The sequence below is a fragment of the Anolis carolinensis genome, unplaced genomic scaffold, assembly GCF_035594765.1.
Source record: "Anolis carolinensis isolate JA03-04 unplaced genomic scaffold, rAnoCar3.1.pri scaffold_10, whole genome shotgun sequence".
NCBI classification, from domain to species: domain Eukaryota; kingdom Metazoa; phylum Chordata; class Lepidosauria; order Squamata; family Dactyloidae; genus Anolis; species Anolis carolinensis.
Window position 1 is genome coordinate 17,194,824 of NW_026943821.1, and position 19,247 is coordinate 17,214,070.

The window sequence follows — 19,247 nt, forward strand, 5'->3', positions numbered from 1 at the left end:
GTCCTTTTTAGTAGTGGCCCCATGTGTATGGAATTCCATGTGTTCTCTATATTTTGGAATGCTTTATCCTGATTCCTCCAGAATTCGAAGGTGCAGCGAAAGTGGCCTTCTTGCTGATGGTGCCTGCTTTATAAAATACTCCTCCCAAAGAGATTCCCTGGCATCCTTTCAGTATAATATGGATACCAAGTGAATTATTCTAAAAGTTAAACCTTACATCACTGTGAAGTGCTTTCACTTTTTCACAAGCCCATACCCAGAGCTCTCCAATTTCTGATCTTGCCCAATATTTATTTATTTATTTACAGCATTTATATTCCGCCCTTCTCACCCGAAGGGGACTCAGGGCGGATCACATTACACATATAGGCAAACATTCAATGCCTTTTAACATAGAACAAAGACAAACAAACATAGGCTCCGAGCGGGCCTCGAACTCATGACCTCCTGGTCAGAGTGATTCATTGCAGTTAATTGCAGCTGGCTTGCTCTCCCGCCTGCGCCACAGCCCGGGCCAATCTTGTTATTGATATTTGTTTTGATTCATTTTAATGGTTGTTTTTGTATTTTGCTGTTTTTAATTGTTCAATCAACTAGTATATGTGTATTTTGTTTTTAAATGTGTTTTTAGTTCATAAACCTTCTTGTGCAGAGCTTGGTCCCACTTGTAAGCTGCCTCAAGTCCCTTCGGGGAGATGGTGGCGGGATATAAAAATAAACTTGTTGTTATTATTATTATATTCTTGCAGTCCTCTTTTAAAAAGATTTTGCCCCAATCCTCTTTGTGTGTTTATTATACTGCCCAAGACTGATTGCCATTTCAGTCCAACAACATTTAAAAGCCCCAGGTTACCCAATGGTGTCCTGTCGAGTTCTTCAATAGGTGCTGGCCTGTTCAATTTCTGCATTGTGGCAGCACTGTATGCTCTCATCTATTCATTAATCCACTGAACCTTGCCTGAAGCTTCTTTGTTTTCCCAGCACTTCCAGTCTATCCTTCAGACACTGGAAGAACAGGTGGCAAGAGAGAGGCAGCGGCTGGTGGAGACTCATCTGGCCCGTGTTGTGGCACTGCTGAACGATAATCGCCGTGCGGCTTTGGAGAGTTACCTGACTGCTGTGCAGAATGATAATCCCCAGGTGAGTACAGGTATGGTGAGGGAGTTCGGTGTGGGAAGCTTGAGTGAGAGCGCATTAGAAATCTAGCTCCCTGCTGTCAGCTCCAGCTTCCCACGTGGGGACATGAGAGAAGCCTCCCACAGGGTGGTAAGAAGGACAGAATATAAATAACATGTTGTGGAGATGTGGGGCAGAGGAGGAATCTTTTTATTAATTATATTATTATATTTTTAACTATATCCGCTGCCACCAATATAAATATGTTTTATTTAACCGCTGCCACCAATTTGTGGAGAACTCAGGCAGAGGGGAATTTCTTTATCTTTTCTTATTCACTTTAGATGGTATCGTAACTTAGTTTTGAATATATGTGACAGAGACTTGGATATGGAAGAACAAAAAATAAGTTTATTTCAGGCACAGAGCTTAGTGGTTACAGTAGCTTCTTTAAAGGCACTTAGATAATGGTTGCAAAGTTATTAACTGATCACTTTGGATCTAACTGGGATTGCTTCCCCTTACTACTCAGACTCTACAAATAAACCTAAACAAGTCACCTAACTTGCTTAATTCAACACCACTAGAGATCTGAGTTTCCCTGGTATCCCTAACCTGAAACCAGTGTCTTCCCTGTGACTAAAATCACAGACTAAACTGTTTTTTAAAACATTTCCTCCTTTTCTTCCAAATGGTGGTTGGCTCCGCCCTCGTTACTATGGTAACCTGCCTCAGAATGCTGAGCTAGTTACCATCCCCCACGCACTGGTAACTAATACTTACCCTTTTAAACATAGCCAAACATGACTTTTAAAACGAAATTAAACATGACATCTATAAATCAAAATAAAAACACACTTCTTTACACATGTATTATTATTATTGTGATTATTATTATAACTATGAGGGTTATCCGCAAAGTAGATTACGTTTTGGAATTAAAAATGAACAAAGTATCGGAGAAAACATTTACCATATGCAGTTGAAAGCCACACCCAAATACCACATCTCACGTAGTCGCCATTCAAATCTAAGCACTTACCATAACGATGAATGAGCTTTGCAAATCCCCACTAAATTTTGCCACTTGCGTTCTCAACCACTTGTTTACAACAATGGGGCGTGGCTGGCAACACAGCGTTTTGGCGATGCTACGCAGCTGCGGAAAGGACTGACCAGCTGATTGAGGATGCAAGTGGCAGAATTTAGTGGGGAAGAATTTGCAAAGCTCATTCATCACTATGGTAAGTGCCTAGATTTCAATGGCAACTACGTGAGATGTGGTATTTGGGTGTGGCTTTCAACTGAATATGGCAAATGTTTTCTCCTATATTTTGTTCATTTTTAATTCCAAAACGTAATCTACTTTGTGGGCCCCTGGTGGTGGTGCAGTGTGTTAAAGCGCTGAGCTGCTGAACTTGCAGACCAAAATGTCCCAGGTTCAAGTCCCGGGAGCGGAGTGAGCGCCCGCTGTTAGCCCCAGCTCCTGCCAACCTAGCAGTTTGAAAACATGCCAATGTGAGTAGATCAATAGGTACCGCTCCGGTGGGAAGGTAACGGCACTCCATGCAGTCATGCCGGCCACATGACCTTGGAGGTGTCTACGGACAACGCCGGCTCTTCGGCTTAGAAATGGAGATGAGCACCAACCCCCAGAGTCAGACATGACTGGACGTATCGTCAGGGGAAAACCTTTACCTTTACTAATCTACTTTGTGGATAGCCCTCGTAGCATTCAGCTGATATGTTTCATATTCTCCCCCTTTATCCCAGCCGGATCGCGTCCTGGCAGCTCTGAAGAGGTACGTGAAGGCAGAACAGAAGGATCAACGCCACACCCTCCGCCATTACCAACATGTGGCTGCTGCTGATCCTGAGAAGGCTGAACAAATGAAGTTCCAGGTGTGAATCTCCTCCTCTTTTAATCTATCCTCCCATTTCTTACTTCGTGTCTACCTTTTAATATAAGAGAGTGGCCTTGTGTTCTGCTTCCAATTTTTTTTTGCAGTCCCAGAGTGCTTTACCTGATTGAACTTAAACACCAAAAAAAGAACATAGCTGTCTTAGAAACCTCCGGGAATCATACTTTGCCTTTAAATCCCATTGCATACCCCTCTGTGCTTATTTTGACTTCAAGAGATGTAGTTAAATAGGTGTTGGAATTGTAGCCCCTTCATTTGTCATGGAGAGGGTGGTGCAACCAGTAGTGGCTCCCAGAAACTTTGACATTCGTGAGCGATGGTCCATCTGGCATCTTCTTCTCCAGGTGTACACACACCTCCATGTAATTGAAGAACGGATGAATCAGAGTCTGGCTTTGCTCTACAAGAATCCCCAACTGGCTCAGGAGCTTCGAGGAGACATTGGTAAGTACCCAAATCTTTTTCACACAACGCATCATCTCCCTTCCGACTTCAATTCTCTTCCAAACCTCACTTTTAAGCCAGGGATTTGGCACTCCCTTGCAGGAGAAGCTAAACTGTCCCTTCTCTGTTGTCCTTCAACTTGCAGGCAAATATCTTGTTATTGTTATTATTATTATTGAACTGAAGAGGGAACTTTCAACTGATAGATCTGGATTTTCTATTGATGTGTTGTGTTATTATTTATTTATTTACAGTAATTATATTCTGCCCTTCTCACAATGTACACATAACTGGCAAACATTCAATGCCATATACACATAGAACAGAGACAGACACAGAGGTAATTTAAACTTCTCCAGCTTCCAGCTTCCTGAGGGTATGCTTGATTCCGGCCACAGGGGGAGCATCTGCTTCATCATCCACTGCGACACCACTTCCTCATTCCAAACGCTTGCTGGACAATATTTATGGTGTCGTAAATTAGTTAAATTAGCCTTCCCACATATAAGTGGTACCTAAATTTCCTACTTGATAGATGCAACTATCTTTCGGCTTGCTTAGGTCAGCAACGAGCAGGGGCTATTTATTTTATTTTAATGGTCAAGTGCTCATTCCACCATGGGCTGGCCTCGCACTCATGACCTCTTGGTCTGAGTGATTTATTGCAGATTTATTTCAGCTGGCTACTAACCAGCCTGCACCACAGCTATTTTATATGTTTACTAGCTGTGCCCGGCCACGCGTTGCTGTGGCAAAGTCTGGTGGTATGGGAAATAAAGTATTGAGGAATTGGTGGTAGTTAAGGTAAAGGGTAAAGGTTTTCCCCTGACATTAAGTTCAGTCGTGTCTGACTCTGGGGGTTGGTGCTCATCTCCATTTCTAAGCCAAAGAGCCGGGTCATGTTATTATCTGCTTAGAAGTGGATTATATGAGGCCCCTTCTTCACAGCTGTATAAAATGCACACTGAAGTGGATTATATGGCAGTGTGGAGTGAAGATAATCCAGTTCAAAGCAGATAATATAAGATTATAAATGGGTTATATAGCTGTGTGGAAGGGCCTTGAGTCTACACTGCCGTATAATCCAGTGCAAATTAGATAATCTGTGGAAGAGGCATAAGTGAAGCCTAACTCTGCCTGTCCCCTGGGCTGAGTTGGTTGCTAGGAGACCTAGTGGGCAAAGCTTAGCCTTCTAACTGGCAGCAATTGGATAAAAACAATTATTCCTCTCCCTCTAATTATGACTTTATTTTTCTTTGCTTTTTGTTGTATCAACCTCGAGCCGTGGACGATGGGTTGTGTTGTCAAATTTGGAGTTTGGGGGGCCTGTAGTTTTGTTGTTTTGTCCGCTGCCCTAATGCCATCACTCTTTTATATATATATATAGATTAATATCTGTTTTTAATCTTCTTGTGCATCACCTGGTCCTTGGCTAGATCTCAGAATAATTTACCATTACCTTTTGGGAATAATTCTGCCTTGGTCAGACCACACCTGGAATACTGTGTCCAGTTTTGGGCACCGCAGATGAAGGGAGATGCTGACAAGCTGGAAAGCGTCCAGAGGAGGGCGACTAAAATGATTAAGGGTCTGGAGAACAAGCCCTATGAGGAGCGGCTTAAAGAGCTGGGCATGTTTAGCCTGCAGAAGAGAAGGCTGAGAGGAGACATGATAGCCATGTACAAATATGTGAGGGGAAGTCATAGGGAGGAGGGAGCAAGATTGTTTTCTGCTGCCCTGCAGACTAGGACACGGAACAATGGCTTCAAACTACAGGAAAGGAGATTCCACCTGAACATCAGGAAGAACTTCCTCACTGTGAGGGCTGTTCGGCAGTGGAACTCTCTCCCCCGGAATGTGGTGGAGGCTCCTTCTTTGGAAGCTTTTAAGCAGAGGCTGGATGGCCATCTGTCGGGGGTGCTTTGAATGCGATTTCCTGCTTCTTAGCGGGGGGTTGGACTAGATGGCCCTTGAGGTCTCTTCCAACTCTACTATTCTATGATTCTATGATTCTATGATAATGTTCTTTCAGAGGAGTTGCTGCGATCAGAACGGGTCTCCACCAGTGACCTCCTCACCACTTCCATCTCAGAGACTCGCACCACAGAGGAGTTCCTGCCTATGGACAGCAACGAGGACCTTGTTTCGGAAAGCCGTTCTTACCCTCGTGATGGAGAAGGTGAGTGCTCCTTGTCTGCTTTACTTAGCAGAAGTGCGGAGTATAGTCTGTTAACAGTCTTTGCATATCATAGCTGATAGGAGGGCAGCACAAATGGTATTGACTCATAGGAAATATGGTGGCAATTTGGTTGAACATAGTTACATACATTTGGAAACCATCATGTGGCCTATGGACAAAACTAGAAGGATGCCCAGGGAAGCCAGAATTTTCCCTGTCCCTGTTGTCCTTCCAGTGGCAGGCTAAAACCTTTTTATTCAGACAGGTTTTTAAAGATGAAGGTATTAAAGATCAAGTCAGGAGATGCTGTGGATTTAACTTGAATAAGCTGAATGGTTTTTAACTGCAACTTTTTAATACTGTTTATATTTTATTCTGTTTTAATGTTTGTGTATATGTATATTTTAAATTGTGTCCTAATGCTTTTATGTTACACCACTGTGAGTCCCTTTCGGGAGAGATAAAGCGAGGTATAAATAAATATAATAATAATAATAATAATAATAATAATAATAATAATAATAATAATAATAATAATAATAATAATTTGAGGATTTAAAGATCAAATTACAAAGAATTACAAGCCAGTCAAGGTGGTCCCAGTGGTGATCGGCACACTGGGTGCAGTGCCTAAAGACCTTGGCCTGCACTTAAACACAATCGGCGCTGACAAAATTGCCACCTGCCAGCTGCAGAAGGCCACCTTACTGGGATCTGCATGCATTATTCGCCAATACATCACACAGTCCTAGACACTTGGAAAATGTCCGGCATGTCATCTAATGCAACAGCCAACAAAGTGTCTGCTGTGGACTCATCTTGTTGTGTTTCTAATAATAATAATAATAATAATAATCTGCCAGCTGCAAAAGGCCACCCTGCTGGGATCTGCACGCATCTTCCGAAAATACATCACACAGTCCTAGACACTTGGGAAGTGTTCGACTTGTGATTTTGTGATATGAAATCCAGCATATCTACCTTGTTTGCTGTGTCATAATAAAATAATAATAATAATAATAATAATAATGGGTTGCTGTGAGTTTTCTGGGCTGTATGACCATGTTCCTGAAGCATTCTCTCCTGACGTTTCACCCACATCTATGACAGGCATCCTCACAGGTTGTGAGGTTGTGAAACATCAGGAGAGAATGCTTCTGGAACACGGCCATACAGCATGGAAAGCTCATAGCAACCCAGTGATTCCGGCCATGAAATAATAATAATAATAATAATAATAATAATAATAATAATAATAATAATAATAATAACAACTTTATTTTTATACCCCGCCTCTATCTCCCCAAAGGGGACTCAGGGCGGCTTACATGGGGCCAAGCCCGAATAAAAACAATAGCAATATAAAACACAACAATAGACAAAAAAACATGCACAATAATAAATATTTAAACATTAGCCAGTAAAAACAAATGACACGAGCTAATAAAAACATTGATTAAAATGGAGAGGTTGTAAAAGTAGACTGGGTAAGGTGCACCATATAAATATTGTAAACATGAGGTGACTGATAAAGTGCTGCAAATTCTTGGAAGTGCAAATTGGGATGGGAATAGACCCTGTGTCTATATCAAGGAATGGTACAGGAATGGTCACAGATACAGATTGCTATGGGGATGAGCAATCTTTAACTAAAGGCCTGAGTAAAGAGCCAGGTTTTCAAGCTCTTTCTGAATGCTACCAGGGTGGGGGCTTGCCTGATTTCCCTGGGGAGCGAGTTCCAGAGCCTTCAACAACACAATAATAATAATAATAATAATAATAATAATAATAATAATAATAATAATGGGTTGCTGTGAGTTTTCCAGGCTGTATGGCCATGTTCCTGAAGCATTCTCTCCTGACGTTTCACCCACATCTATGACAGGCATCCTCAGAGGTTGTGAGGTTGTGAAACATCAGGAGAGAATGCTTCTGGAACACGGCCTGGAAAGCTCATAGCAACCCAGTGATTCCGGCCATGAAAGCCTTCAACAACACAATAATAATAATAATAATAATAATAATAATAGCAAGAAGACAATAAAAAAGCAAGAAGATAAACAAAAGAGCTTTCAGATAACACAGAAAAACATGGAATGTTTTAGTACAACCGTCAGTTGTCAAACACATCTAATGTTTTCCTTTTGCAATAACCCAACAAATAGGAGGTTTCTATTTGAAGGTGTTGGGTGATGGGCTGTTAAATTGCATTTTCCAGTACCATTTTGACTTTACATCTTATGCTTGTTTTCTTATTGTTTACATTTGTTTTTACTATGCTGATAGTAGACTGTGTTTTTTTTGCTGCAATTATAGTAGATAAAACTTCTTTAGTTCATAGACATCTGTTTTTGAGTTCATTGATACTTAGGAAGAGATTTCCCGCTGGGAGACTTGGGCCTGTCTGTGGATCTGCTAATGCTAATTCCTCGGTTCTGCATTTTCACTTTTGCCAAGTTCTCAACGAATAAAACATCTTAGCAAACTCACTACCTTTAAAATTATGTTGAATCAGGTGGTTGGGATTTTTTAAAATTATCTTTTGCATCTTAATAATGTGCTTTGGGGGTGGGACTTGTGTAGTTTATCCCAGTTGAGATTGTTATTCATAAACATATTGTAGAACATATGTCCATACAGCCCAGAAAACTCACAGAGCCCTATTGATTAAAAAAAAGTTGAAAATCAAATTTGAAATAAAAATAAAATAAAATGAAGGATGAGTGAATTTGCTTTCTAGTAAACTGAATGATAAAAAAGAAGAAATAATATGTTCAATATTTCCAGCCTTTAGCTTAGATTTAACCCACAGTTATCGAGATTGACTAGCTGTGCCCGGCCACGTGTTGCTGTGGCGAAGTATGGTGTTATGGGAAATAAAGTATTGAGGAATTGGTGGTAGTTAAGGTAAAGGGTAAAGGTGTGGAGTCCAGATAATCCAGTTAAAGCAGATAATATAAGATTATATGGGTTATATAGCTGTGTGGAAGGGCCTTGAGTCTACACTCCCATATAATCCAGTTAAAATCTGATAATCTGTATTTTATTGGCAGTGGGGAAGAGGCCTAAGTGAGGCCTAACTCTGCCTGTCCCCTGGGCTGAGTGGGTTGCTAGGAGACCAAGTGGGCGGAGCTTAGCCTTCTAACTGGCAGCAATTGGATAAAAACAATTCTTCCTCTCCCTCTAATTAGGACTTTATTTTTCTTTTCTTTTTGTTGTATCAACCTAGAGGCATGGATGATGGGTTGTGTTGTTAATTTTCAAGGTTGTGGGGTGTTTAGTTTTGTTGTTTTGGCGTTCGCCAGGATTCCATCACTCTTCTATATATATATAGATGGAAGAACCCTATGTTGCTCAATATTGTTCTTGTAGCATTCTGATTGTGACGGTAAAATATTTTTCAGGCACTTGAAAAATGCAGTGATGTATATAATTGGATTGTAAGATAGATATAGATCAGAGAAAAGGGTCAGCGAAGCGGTGAGAAGAATCTCACAGTAATAAAGTGAAAATAACAGGAAAAGCCACTATAGCAACCACAGTATCAATAGAGAGAAAAGAACTGTTTGCAGAGCTATTCCAGATGTGACAAAAATGGTTGGTTTCAGTGGCAGATTCTATCTGAGGATCAAGGGATAATGAAGAGTTGAGAATGATGCCGGGGTTGCACCCCTGGGGCAGAGTATTAGATGATCAAAGTCCAAAGAATCAGACAGTAAAAGGGCCATGAAAGGGGGAAAAATAGAATTTCTGTTAGATTCAATGGGCAGGGATTATTTGATAGGAGGGGGACACTAGTTTAGCAGCCGAATGTATGCTTTTCATGATGAAAGCCTCAGGTTCAGTTCCTGATCTTGCCAATGACAATGAGATCTGTATACAGGTAATTAAAAAGTATTTATCCTATACTATAGGCTTTACAAAGCCATTTTTGTGCCCTAGCAGACAATATGGAGTCTGACCTAGATTAAGGTACCTTCTTGTGGGTTGTTGGCCGTTTCCTGTGTTTATTATTATTATTTTAGTCCATTCTTGAACCCAGCATTTGTAATCTCGGGAATATTTTTACCTTAGCGCAGTAGCTGTTACCAGCCTCTTTTGCAGTCTTCTATATATATGAAAGGGTAATGAAATTTTGGCCTAGGATAAAACAACAAAACTACACATCCCAGAAACACTAAACTTGGCAGCACAACCCCTCATCCATGCCTCTAGTTCATACAACAAAAAGAAAAGAAAAATAAAATCCTAATTAGAGGGAGAGGAATAATTGTTTTATCCAATTGCTGCCATTTAAAAGGCTAAGCTCCGCCCACTTGGTCTCCTAGCAACCCACACAGCCCAGGGGACAGGCAGAGTTAGGCCTCACTTAGGCCTCTTCCACACTACCTATAAAATACAGATTATCAGATTTGCACTGGATTATATGGCAGTGTAGACTCAAGGCCCTTCCACACAGCTATATAACCCATTTATAATCTTATATTATCTGCTTTGAACTGGATTATCTTGACTCCACACTGCCATATAATCCACTTCAGTGTGCAGTCGGACACAACTGGACTTAATGTTAGGAGAAAACCTTTACCCTTTACCTTAACTACCACCAATTCCTCAATACTTTATTTCCCATACCACCATACTTCGCCACAGCAACGTGTGGCCGGGCACAGCTAGTAGTTTATATTTCAACAGGTAAAACGGATTTTGCTGATCCTTTAAGCCATTTGTTACACTCGTGCTAGATAATGAAGCGTTGTTGGTCTAGTTTAGCCGTCAATACTGAAATCAGTCATTTTATGTATACAGTAGAGTCTCACTTATCCAAGGTTCTGGATTATCCAAGGCATTTTTGTAGTCAATGTTTTCAATACATCGTGATATTTTGGTGCTAAATTCGTAAATACAGTAATTACAACATAATATTACTGCGTATTGAACTACTTTTTCTGTCAAATTTGTGGTATAACATGATGTTTTGGTGCTTAATTTGTAAAATCATAACCTAATTTGATGTTTAAGAATAATTAAAAATAGAGTAAAATAAATGTAATAGTAGCAACAATAATAGAGAAAAATAATAAATGTAATAATACCAATAATAATAGAGAAAAATAATAAATGTACTATATATTCTCGAGTATAAGCTGACCCAAATATAAGCCAACCAGGACCCTCACCCGAGTATAAGCCGAGGGGGGCTTTTTCAGTCTTAAAGAAAGGGCTGAAAAACTAGGCTTATACTTGAGTATATACAGTATTTAATTTTAGAATTATTGTTTGTGCAGACATAAGGCGCTCTGCTTTAACTTGGTGCCCTCCATATTTTGCAGTTCGGCCTTGTCCGTCCTGTCTTCTAGCATGCCAAGTAGTCAAAAATACTTGACACTGTAATCTAATATATCCAGAAAACACTCGTACAGAAAGTGCATGCCAATATTGTGCTGTTGAAAGTAGAACTATCCTTAAGCAAATACAAAAACGAGGCTTATTTCTTCGCCTCCCCAAGCCCTTCCCTGCCCCGCCTGTTTTTGCCCTTGAACTGGTGAAATCCTGTCAATATAAAAGTTATTCTCGTGGCAGCCTGCCACTGACACAAGGATATTGCTGTGCCAGTGTTTATTTGTTTTGCCATTGGTACAAGGCAGCTTTAGCAGTCTGCCTATCCTATTCTAGCCAGTCCAAGGAGAGAATGGCTGTGCAATTTGTTTTCAACTCACATCTCGTCCCAATACAATAGCATCCTTCATGGGGAGGGCAGAGGTAATAAGTCTGCAGTGGGGTTTCTAGTGTTTTCCTTGCACAAAAGAAATAGTGAGGCATATAAAATGTTCAAAATATATTGCTTCAGAGAGCTGAGAGATGAAACACATGGCCATCTTATTTCGCAGGGTTCTCTTTTCGCAGAGCATTGGTCTGCTGGAAACTGCCTGTGCACAAAGCTGTTCTTCACTAGCTGTCTCTAGCATAATTCAGATCTTCAAAATGTTAGAATGATGACAATTCGTTGAATTCCTCACCCAATAGGGTCAATGGTCATGTTAACCGCGGGATTCTATGTATATACATATAATATTGATAATACAATATAATATCAATTATAATTTAATTTATATATATAAAAGAGTGATGGCATCAGGGCAGCGGACAAAACAACAAAACTACAGGCCCCTCAACCTCAAAATTTGACAACACAAACCATCATCCACGGCTCTAGGTTGATACAACAAAAAGAAATGAAAAATAAAGTCCTAATTAGAGGGAGAGGAATAATTGTTTTTATCCAATTGCTGGCAGTTAGAAGGCTAAGCTCCACCCACTTGGTCTCCTAGCAACCGACTCAGCCCAGGGGACAGGCAGAGTTAGGCTTCACTTAGGCCTCTTCCACAGATTATCTAATTTGCACTGGATTATATGGCAGTGTAGACTCAAGGCCCTTCCACACAGCTATATTACCCATTTATAATCTTATATTATCTGCTTTGAACTGGATTATCTTGACTCCACACTGCCATATAATCCACTTCAGTGTGCATTTCATACAGCAACGCCGGCTCTTCGGCTTAGAAATGGAGATGAGCACCAACCCTCAGAGTCAGACATGACTGAACTTAATGTCACGGGAAAACCTTTACCCTTTACCTTAACAACCACCAATTCCTCAATACTTTATTTCCCATACCTCCATACTTCGCTACAGCAACGCGTGGCTGGGCACAGCTAGTACAATATAATAATATTAATTACTATATATACTTGAGTATAAACTGACCCGAATATAAGCTGAGGCACCTAATTTTACCACAAAAAACTGGGAAAATATTGACTCAAGTATAAGCCAAGAGTGGTAAATTTCAGAATTAAAAATAGATACCAATAAAATTACATTAATTGAGGCATCAGTAGGTTAAATGTTTTTGAACATTTACATAAAGCTCAAATTTCAGTTAAGACTGTCCAATTCTGATTAAATCATTATTCTCATCTTCTTCAACGTAAATGTGCTTATGTATCCTTTTAATAATAATAGAGTGAAATAATATATGTAGTAATAATAATAATAAAAATAATAATAAATACAGGAAAATAATACATGTAATAATAAATAGAGTATAATAATAAATGTAATAATAATAATAAGATCAGAGTGAAATAATAAATGTATTCATAATAATAATAGAAATAGAGTAAAATAAATGTAATAGTAGCAACAATAATTGAGAAAAATAATAAATGTAATAATACCAATAATAATAGAGAAAAATAATAAATGTACCATATATTCTCAAGTATAAGCTGACCCAAATATAAGCCAACCAGGACCCTCACCCGAGTATAAGCCAAGGGGGGCTTTTTCAGTTTTAAAAAAAGGGCTGAAAAACAAGGCTTATACTCGAGTATATACAGTATATATAATACATTACATGCAATATTACTAATAATATAGCAGTATAGTGGTATAGTACAATATAGTAATATACAGTAGAGTCTCGCTTATCCAACGTAAACGGGCTGGCAGAACTTTGGATAAGCAAATATGTTGGATAATAAGGAGAGATTAAGGAAAAGCATATTAATCATCAAATTAGATTATGATTTTACAAATTAAGCACCAAAACATCATGTTATACATCAAATTTGACAGAAAAAGTAGTTCAATACACAGTAATGCTATGTAGTAATTACTGTATTTACGAATTTAGCACCAAAATATCACTATGTATTGAAAACCTTGACTACAAAAATGTGTTGGATAATCTAGAACGTTGGATAAGCGAGTGTTGGATAAGTGAGACTCTACTTTATAATGCTAACATTATGCTATGGTAAAAACATAATTTATTGTAGTAAAGGTAAAGATAAAGGTTTCCCTTGATTTTAAGTCCAGTCGCGTCCAACTCTGGGGGTTGGTGCTCATCTCCATTTCTAAGCCGAAGAGCTGGCGTTGTCCATAGACACCTCCAAGGTCATGTGGCTGGCATGGCTGCATGGAGCGCCGTTACCTTCCCGTTGGAGCAGTACCTATTGATCTACTCACATTGGCATGTTTTTGAACTGCTAGGTTGGCAGAAGCTGGAGCTAACAGCGGGTGCTCACTCCGCTCCCCAGATTCGAACCTGCGACTTTTCAGTCTGCAAGTTCAGCAGCTCAGTGCTGTAACATACTATGCCACTGGGAGCTCATAATTTATAGTATGTACATATAATTTGTAAGCCGCTCTGTATCCCCTTTGGGGTGAGAAGAGTGGGATATAAATGTAGCAAATAAATAATGATGAATTTTGCCTCTCTTATTATTTATTTACAACATTTCTATTCCGCCCTTCCCACCCTGAAGGGGATTCAGGGCGGATCACATTACACATATAGGCAAACATTCAATGCCTTTTAACATAGAACAAAGACAGACAAACATAGGCTCCGAGCGGGCCTCGAACTCATGACCTCCTGGTCAGAGTGATTAATTGCAGTGATTCATTGCAGCTGCTCTCCAGCCTGCGCCACAGCCCGAGCCCATTATTATTAAGAAGTTGCCTTGTCTCTGCTGTTTCGATATCATGTCGTCCCTTTTCTCTCCTTAGTCTCAAACATATCTTTCTCTTTCTATTCTTTTTTCCCCCTTTGTCCCACGCTCTCTCTTTCCTTCTGGTGCTCTTTGGGAAATGGGCAGATTCTGAACAAGCGGAGAAGAAAGGTGAGTGCCCGGCTCTACGCTTCAGGTCTTCTTCTTTGGTCTCATTTCATGACAGGCGGGAGGGAGGCGCAAGGGCTCTGTCTTGCTCTAGGCCCAAAGGAATGGGGGCACTTAATGCAACATTAAAAATCAAGGGATTTTCTTTCCCTACAGCTTCAGGACTGGCAGAATATGACTACCCAACCAGTGACAAGGCCTTGCTGTATGAATATGAACGTAAGGTAGGCTCCGAAGACATCCTTTGGCATTTGTTGTTGTTGTCAATACATTGTAATTATTCCAATGTAATAACGTTATTTCCTCCTTGTTTGGGAAAACAAGGAGGATATAATGTAATAATTACATTATTGCAATAATTACATTGTAATAATGTAATTATTACATTATATCCTCCTAGGAGCCTCCGGTGGCCTAGGTTGGAGTCCTCAAACTTTTTAAGTGGAGGGCCGATTCACAGTCCCGAAGACTGTTGGGGGGCCGGACTATGATGAAATAGTCCAAAATTAAGATTGTTGTAGTTGTGTGCCTTCAAGTTATTTCAGACTTAGGTCAACCCTAAGTCTAAAGTTTAGGACAGAGGCCAGGTCAGTGACCTTGGAGGGCCGCATCCGGTTCATGGTCCTTAGTTCAGGGACCTCTGATCTAGACGATCTCATAAGACCATAGGTAAACAAAGAGACCTCCAAAGACCATCTAGATGGTCTCATAAGAACATAGGCAAGTAAAGGGGGCCCCAAAGGCCATCTAGACAATCTCATAAAACCATAGGTAAGGAAAGGGACACTCAAAGGCCATCTAGATGGTCTCATAGGACCATAGGTAAGGAAAGTGACCTCCAAAAGCCATCTAGATGGTCTCATAAGGCCGTAGCTAAGCAAAGAGACTTTCAAAGACCATCTAGATGATCTGATAAGACCATAGGTAAGCAAAAAGACCTCCAAGACCAGATAGAATTAGGTCAACCCTAAGTCTAAAGTTTAGGACAGGGGCCAGGTAAATGACCTTGGAGGGCCGCATCCGGGCCCCGGGCCTTAGTTTGGGGACCCCTGGCCTAGGGGATAAAAGCCTTGTGACTTGAAGGTTGGGTTGCTGACCTGAAGGCTGCCAGGTTCAAATCCCACCCGGGGAGAGCGCAGATGAGCTCCCTCTATCAGCTCCAGCTCCATGCGGGGACATGAGAGAAGCCTCCCACAAGGATGGTAAAACATCAAAACATCCGGGTGTTCCCTGGGCAACGTACTTGCAGACGGCCAATTCTCTCACTCCAGAAGCAACTCTGGTTGCTCCTGACACTAAAAAAAATAAAAAAATAAAGTATTATAACCACTGGTTTTGGTATCCATGGCACCAAATCATAGTAGATATACCAAAGGCCCACTGCATTCCAATAATTTTTTAGTAAAATCTGAAAGCCAAAACACTTCTGGTCTCAAGCATTTTGGATTTTAATGTATTTTTTTTTTGGATGAGGGATGCTCAACTTGAATATTGTTTGGTGGGGCGCATTAAATACAAAAAAAAGGAAATGCACAAATCTGTAAATTCTGTGGTGAGTACAGAGCCAACTTGATTAAAGGTTGATTAAAGGATGTCTGCTACACATAATGCCCTTTTAATCGGAATGCTCTTCTCCTGCATAAATAATCCCAAATCTTTTTTTAAAAAAATGCATCTCTGACTCCCTAGGTCAATGTCTCTGCTTCAGATGCAAAAGGCATGGTGTACAAGTCCCAAGAAATCCAACGTGACGAGCTGGTAAGTGGCTTGGGAGCCAGCCAGAAACAGCTGCACCTCGCCCTCCCTCCTGGTCAGGTGTGCATCCAACCCCAAACCTTCCTGTATGTGCATTCTCTGTCCCCATTCATTCATTCATTCATTGACTCACTCACTCACCATCATCTAAAGTCTTTCTGTTGAACACAGGTGAGATGTTAAATAGTTCTCTTCTTTGCCAGCTTTTAAAAAAAATATCTGTGTGCAGGGTTGAAGTAGGACTCAATTGGGAGTGCAAGGAAGGGCAACCAAGAGCAAGACCTCCACTCCATGACTCATACTGTGTTTGTGAACCAAATCACCCATCATTTATTTATTTATTTACAGTATTTATATTCCGTCCTTCTCACCCTGAAGGGGACTCAGGGTGTATTACAATGAACACATATATGGCAAACATTCAATGCCACAAAAGTACACAAAAATCTATGAATACGTGTAGAGATACAGTTGTCCTATATAAGGGTGGTAGAAAGAGATCTGAATTTACTGTCCCACACGAAAACCAATATACATGCTAATATAACTTTAACAGAAATCAATACCATCAAAAGACTGGCCAATATGCCAGAATATATATGGAAACAAGCTGATAAAGGAGGAGCAATAGTACTACTTAACAAAAAAGACTATATAAAAGAAATAATGAGACATTTAGGAGATCAGTCTTTTTACAAGCCTTTAATGAAAGATCCTACTGATAAAATACGGTATTTAATCCGCACAGTCTGTACAGAAGGACTCTCCTTAGGTTACATTTCGGAAAAACAATATGAATTCTTACAGAAACCAAATCGAGTATAAGCCTAGTTTTTCAGCCCTTTTTTAAGACTGAAAAGGCCCCCCTCGGCTTATACCCGGGTGAGGGTCCTGGTTGGCTTATATTTGAGTCAGCTTATACTCGAGAATATATGGTACATTTATTATTTTTCTCTATTATTATTGGTATTATTACATTTATTATTTTTCTCTATTATTGTTGCTACTATTACATTTATTTTACTTTATTTTTATTATTATCAATAAGACATTTATTATTTCACTCTGATCTTATTATTATTATATTGATTATTTTACTCTATTTATTACTACATGTATTATGTTCCTGTCGTTGTTATTATTATTATTATTATTATTATTATATGTATTATTTTACTCTATTATTATTAAAAGAATACATAAGCACATTTATTTATTTATTTACAGTATTTATATTCCGCCCTTCTCACCCTGAAGGGGACTCAGGGTGGATTACAATGAACACATATATGGCAAACATTCAATGCCAAAAGACAAACAACATATAGTATAGAGAGACACAGAGGCATTTAACATTTTTCCAGCTTCACGATTCCAGCCACAGGGGGAGCTGTTGCTTCACCGTCCACTAGTGGCTGTACTTCCTCATTCCTTTCCTCGTGTTTTGCTGGCAGTTTTATGGTGTTGTAAATTAGTTAAATTAGCCTCCCCGCATAAAGCATACCTAAATTTCCCTACTTGACAGATGCAACTGTCTTTCGGGGCTGCATAGGTCAACAGCAAGCCGGGCTATTTAATGGTCGGGGGCTTAACCCGACCCGGGCTTTGAACTCATGACCTCTCGGTCAGTAGTGATTTATTGCAGATGAGAAAAATGATTTAATCAGAGTCGGAGAGTCTCTTCTTAAATTACAGTTTTATGTAAATGTTCAAAAACATTTAACCTACTGATGCCTCAATTAATGTAATTTCATTGGTATCTGTTTTTATTACTGAAATTTACCACTCTTGGCTTATACTGGAGACAGTGTTTTCCCAGGTTTTTTTTGCAGTAAAATTAGGTGCTTCGGCTTATATTCGGGTCTGCTTATACTTGCATATATACGATATATAGACTTGCACATGGAAATGTTTGTTTAAAACAGCAATGCAGTATTAGCAGCCTTTTAGCTGTCTAGCCAAAACACAAAAGTCTCTATGTACAGTGGCAAGGCGCTTGGATGAATCTCCCTCCCAAACACATATTTGCCACTGTCACCTTTGCTGCTGTCAATCACCTCTGGGAGGTTGGAAGAAGGTGCTTAGATTCAATCCCACTGCCCTCGCCTCCCCATCCCCATCAAAATGTAATTGATGCTGCTGTCAAAAGCTGGCAGTGTGGAGCATCTGCTTGGCAGGTGTGGGCATGATTTCTGTTCAGCAGTGAATTTCCTCCGTTGTGCAGGGTTTTGCCGTGCCCAGCACCTTTTTGTGCCTGCTGTCAGCATTTTGTGGGAGACATTCTTCCTGCAGGATCTGGGCTTGAGCGCACACATCTCTCTGCTCCACCCGGGCGCTAATGTTACAGCGATCTCATATCTTGAATTCCTGTAAAAGTCTCGGGAGACTTCCATATGGTCCCGGTGATTTATGAGTTTAATCTATCAGTTTGCTCTAAAATGTCCTCCGAAGACGATTTAGGTTGTGCCATTTCTTCAGATTTATTGCCTTTGTGGGGAACCGTTTGGGTGTCTCTCCCCTACCTTGTCTTTGTCTGAGACAGATGCAAAGCGCTCATTTAACTTCGCTGCAATATTTCTGTCTTCCTTAAGTGCTCTTTTTACATCTTGATTGTCTAATGACCTGAGCAATTCTCCCTGGCAGCCTTCCCACCTCTAATGCAACCCTTTTAAAATTCCTCTCCTTGGCTTTTATGTCTCTATCTTGATGTTTCTCATTCTTCCTTCTCCTGCCCCCTTTATTGGATGGGAGCGGGGCTGCTAGCCCATTAGGCATTTTATTATGCTTCAGATGGTGGAATTTCAGGGTTTTTTTTTTTACTTTCCATCATTTTGGCCACATTCTCTGCTTTTTTTTAAGGAAAGGATACTTTTTTAATGCCATTTCATCATGCAAGCACATTCTGAGTTTTTTTGTTGTAAAGGTTTTGAAAATTGGATCAGCTAAGTTTTAGTTTTAGTTTTGGCCATGTTTTTGGATTTTCTGTTTACTATAGACAGATTTATGAAATTGGGTATCAGATAGAGGAAAGAAAGGAATTGCTGTCCTGTAAAATTCAACTGGAACATATATATACAAAAATCTACTGACTTGGCACATGGAAGAGGAAGTAGTGGTAGTAGTAGTAGTAGTAGTAATAA

At 40.0% G+C, this 19,247-nt stretch overlaps 1 protein-coding gene across 3 annotated transcripts in view; it reads left to right on the plus strand.

Moving 5' to 3' along the window:
• Window positions 1-19,247, plus strand: part of aplp1 (amyloid beta precursor like protein 1) — a 60,216-nt gene that overhangs the window by 31,661 nt on the left and 9,308 nt on the right. Inside the window, exons 9-15 of one of the 3 annotated variants that reach the window (XM_062962597.1) lie at window positions 982-1,140; window positions 2,890-3,018; window positions 3,383-3,482; window positions 5,515-5,661; window positions 14,332-14,355; window positions 14,509-14,576; window positions 16,042-16,167. In XM_062962597.1, coding sequence (XP_062818667.1) covers window positions 982-1,140; window positions 2,890-3,018; window positions 3,383-3,482; window positions 5,515-5,661; window positions 14,332-14,355; window positions 14,509-14,576; window positions 16,042-16,167 — 753 coding nt within the window. The remainder of the gene's footprint in view (window positions 1-981; window positions 1,141-2,889; window positions 3,019-3,382; window positions 3,483-5,514; window positions 5,662-14,331; window positions 14,356-14,508; window positions 14,577-16,041; window positions 16,168-19,247) is intronic. The other 2 variants (XM_062962599.1, XM_062962598.1) reach the window with 2 other exon arrangements.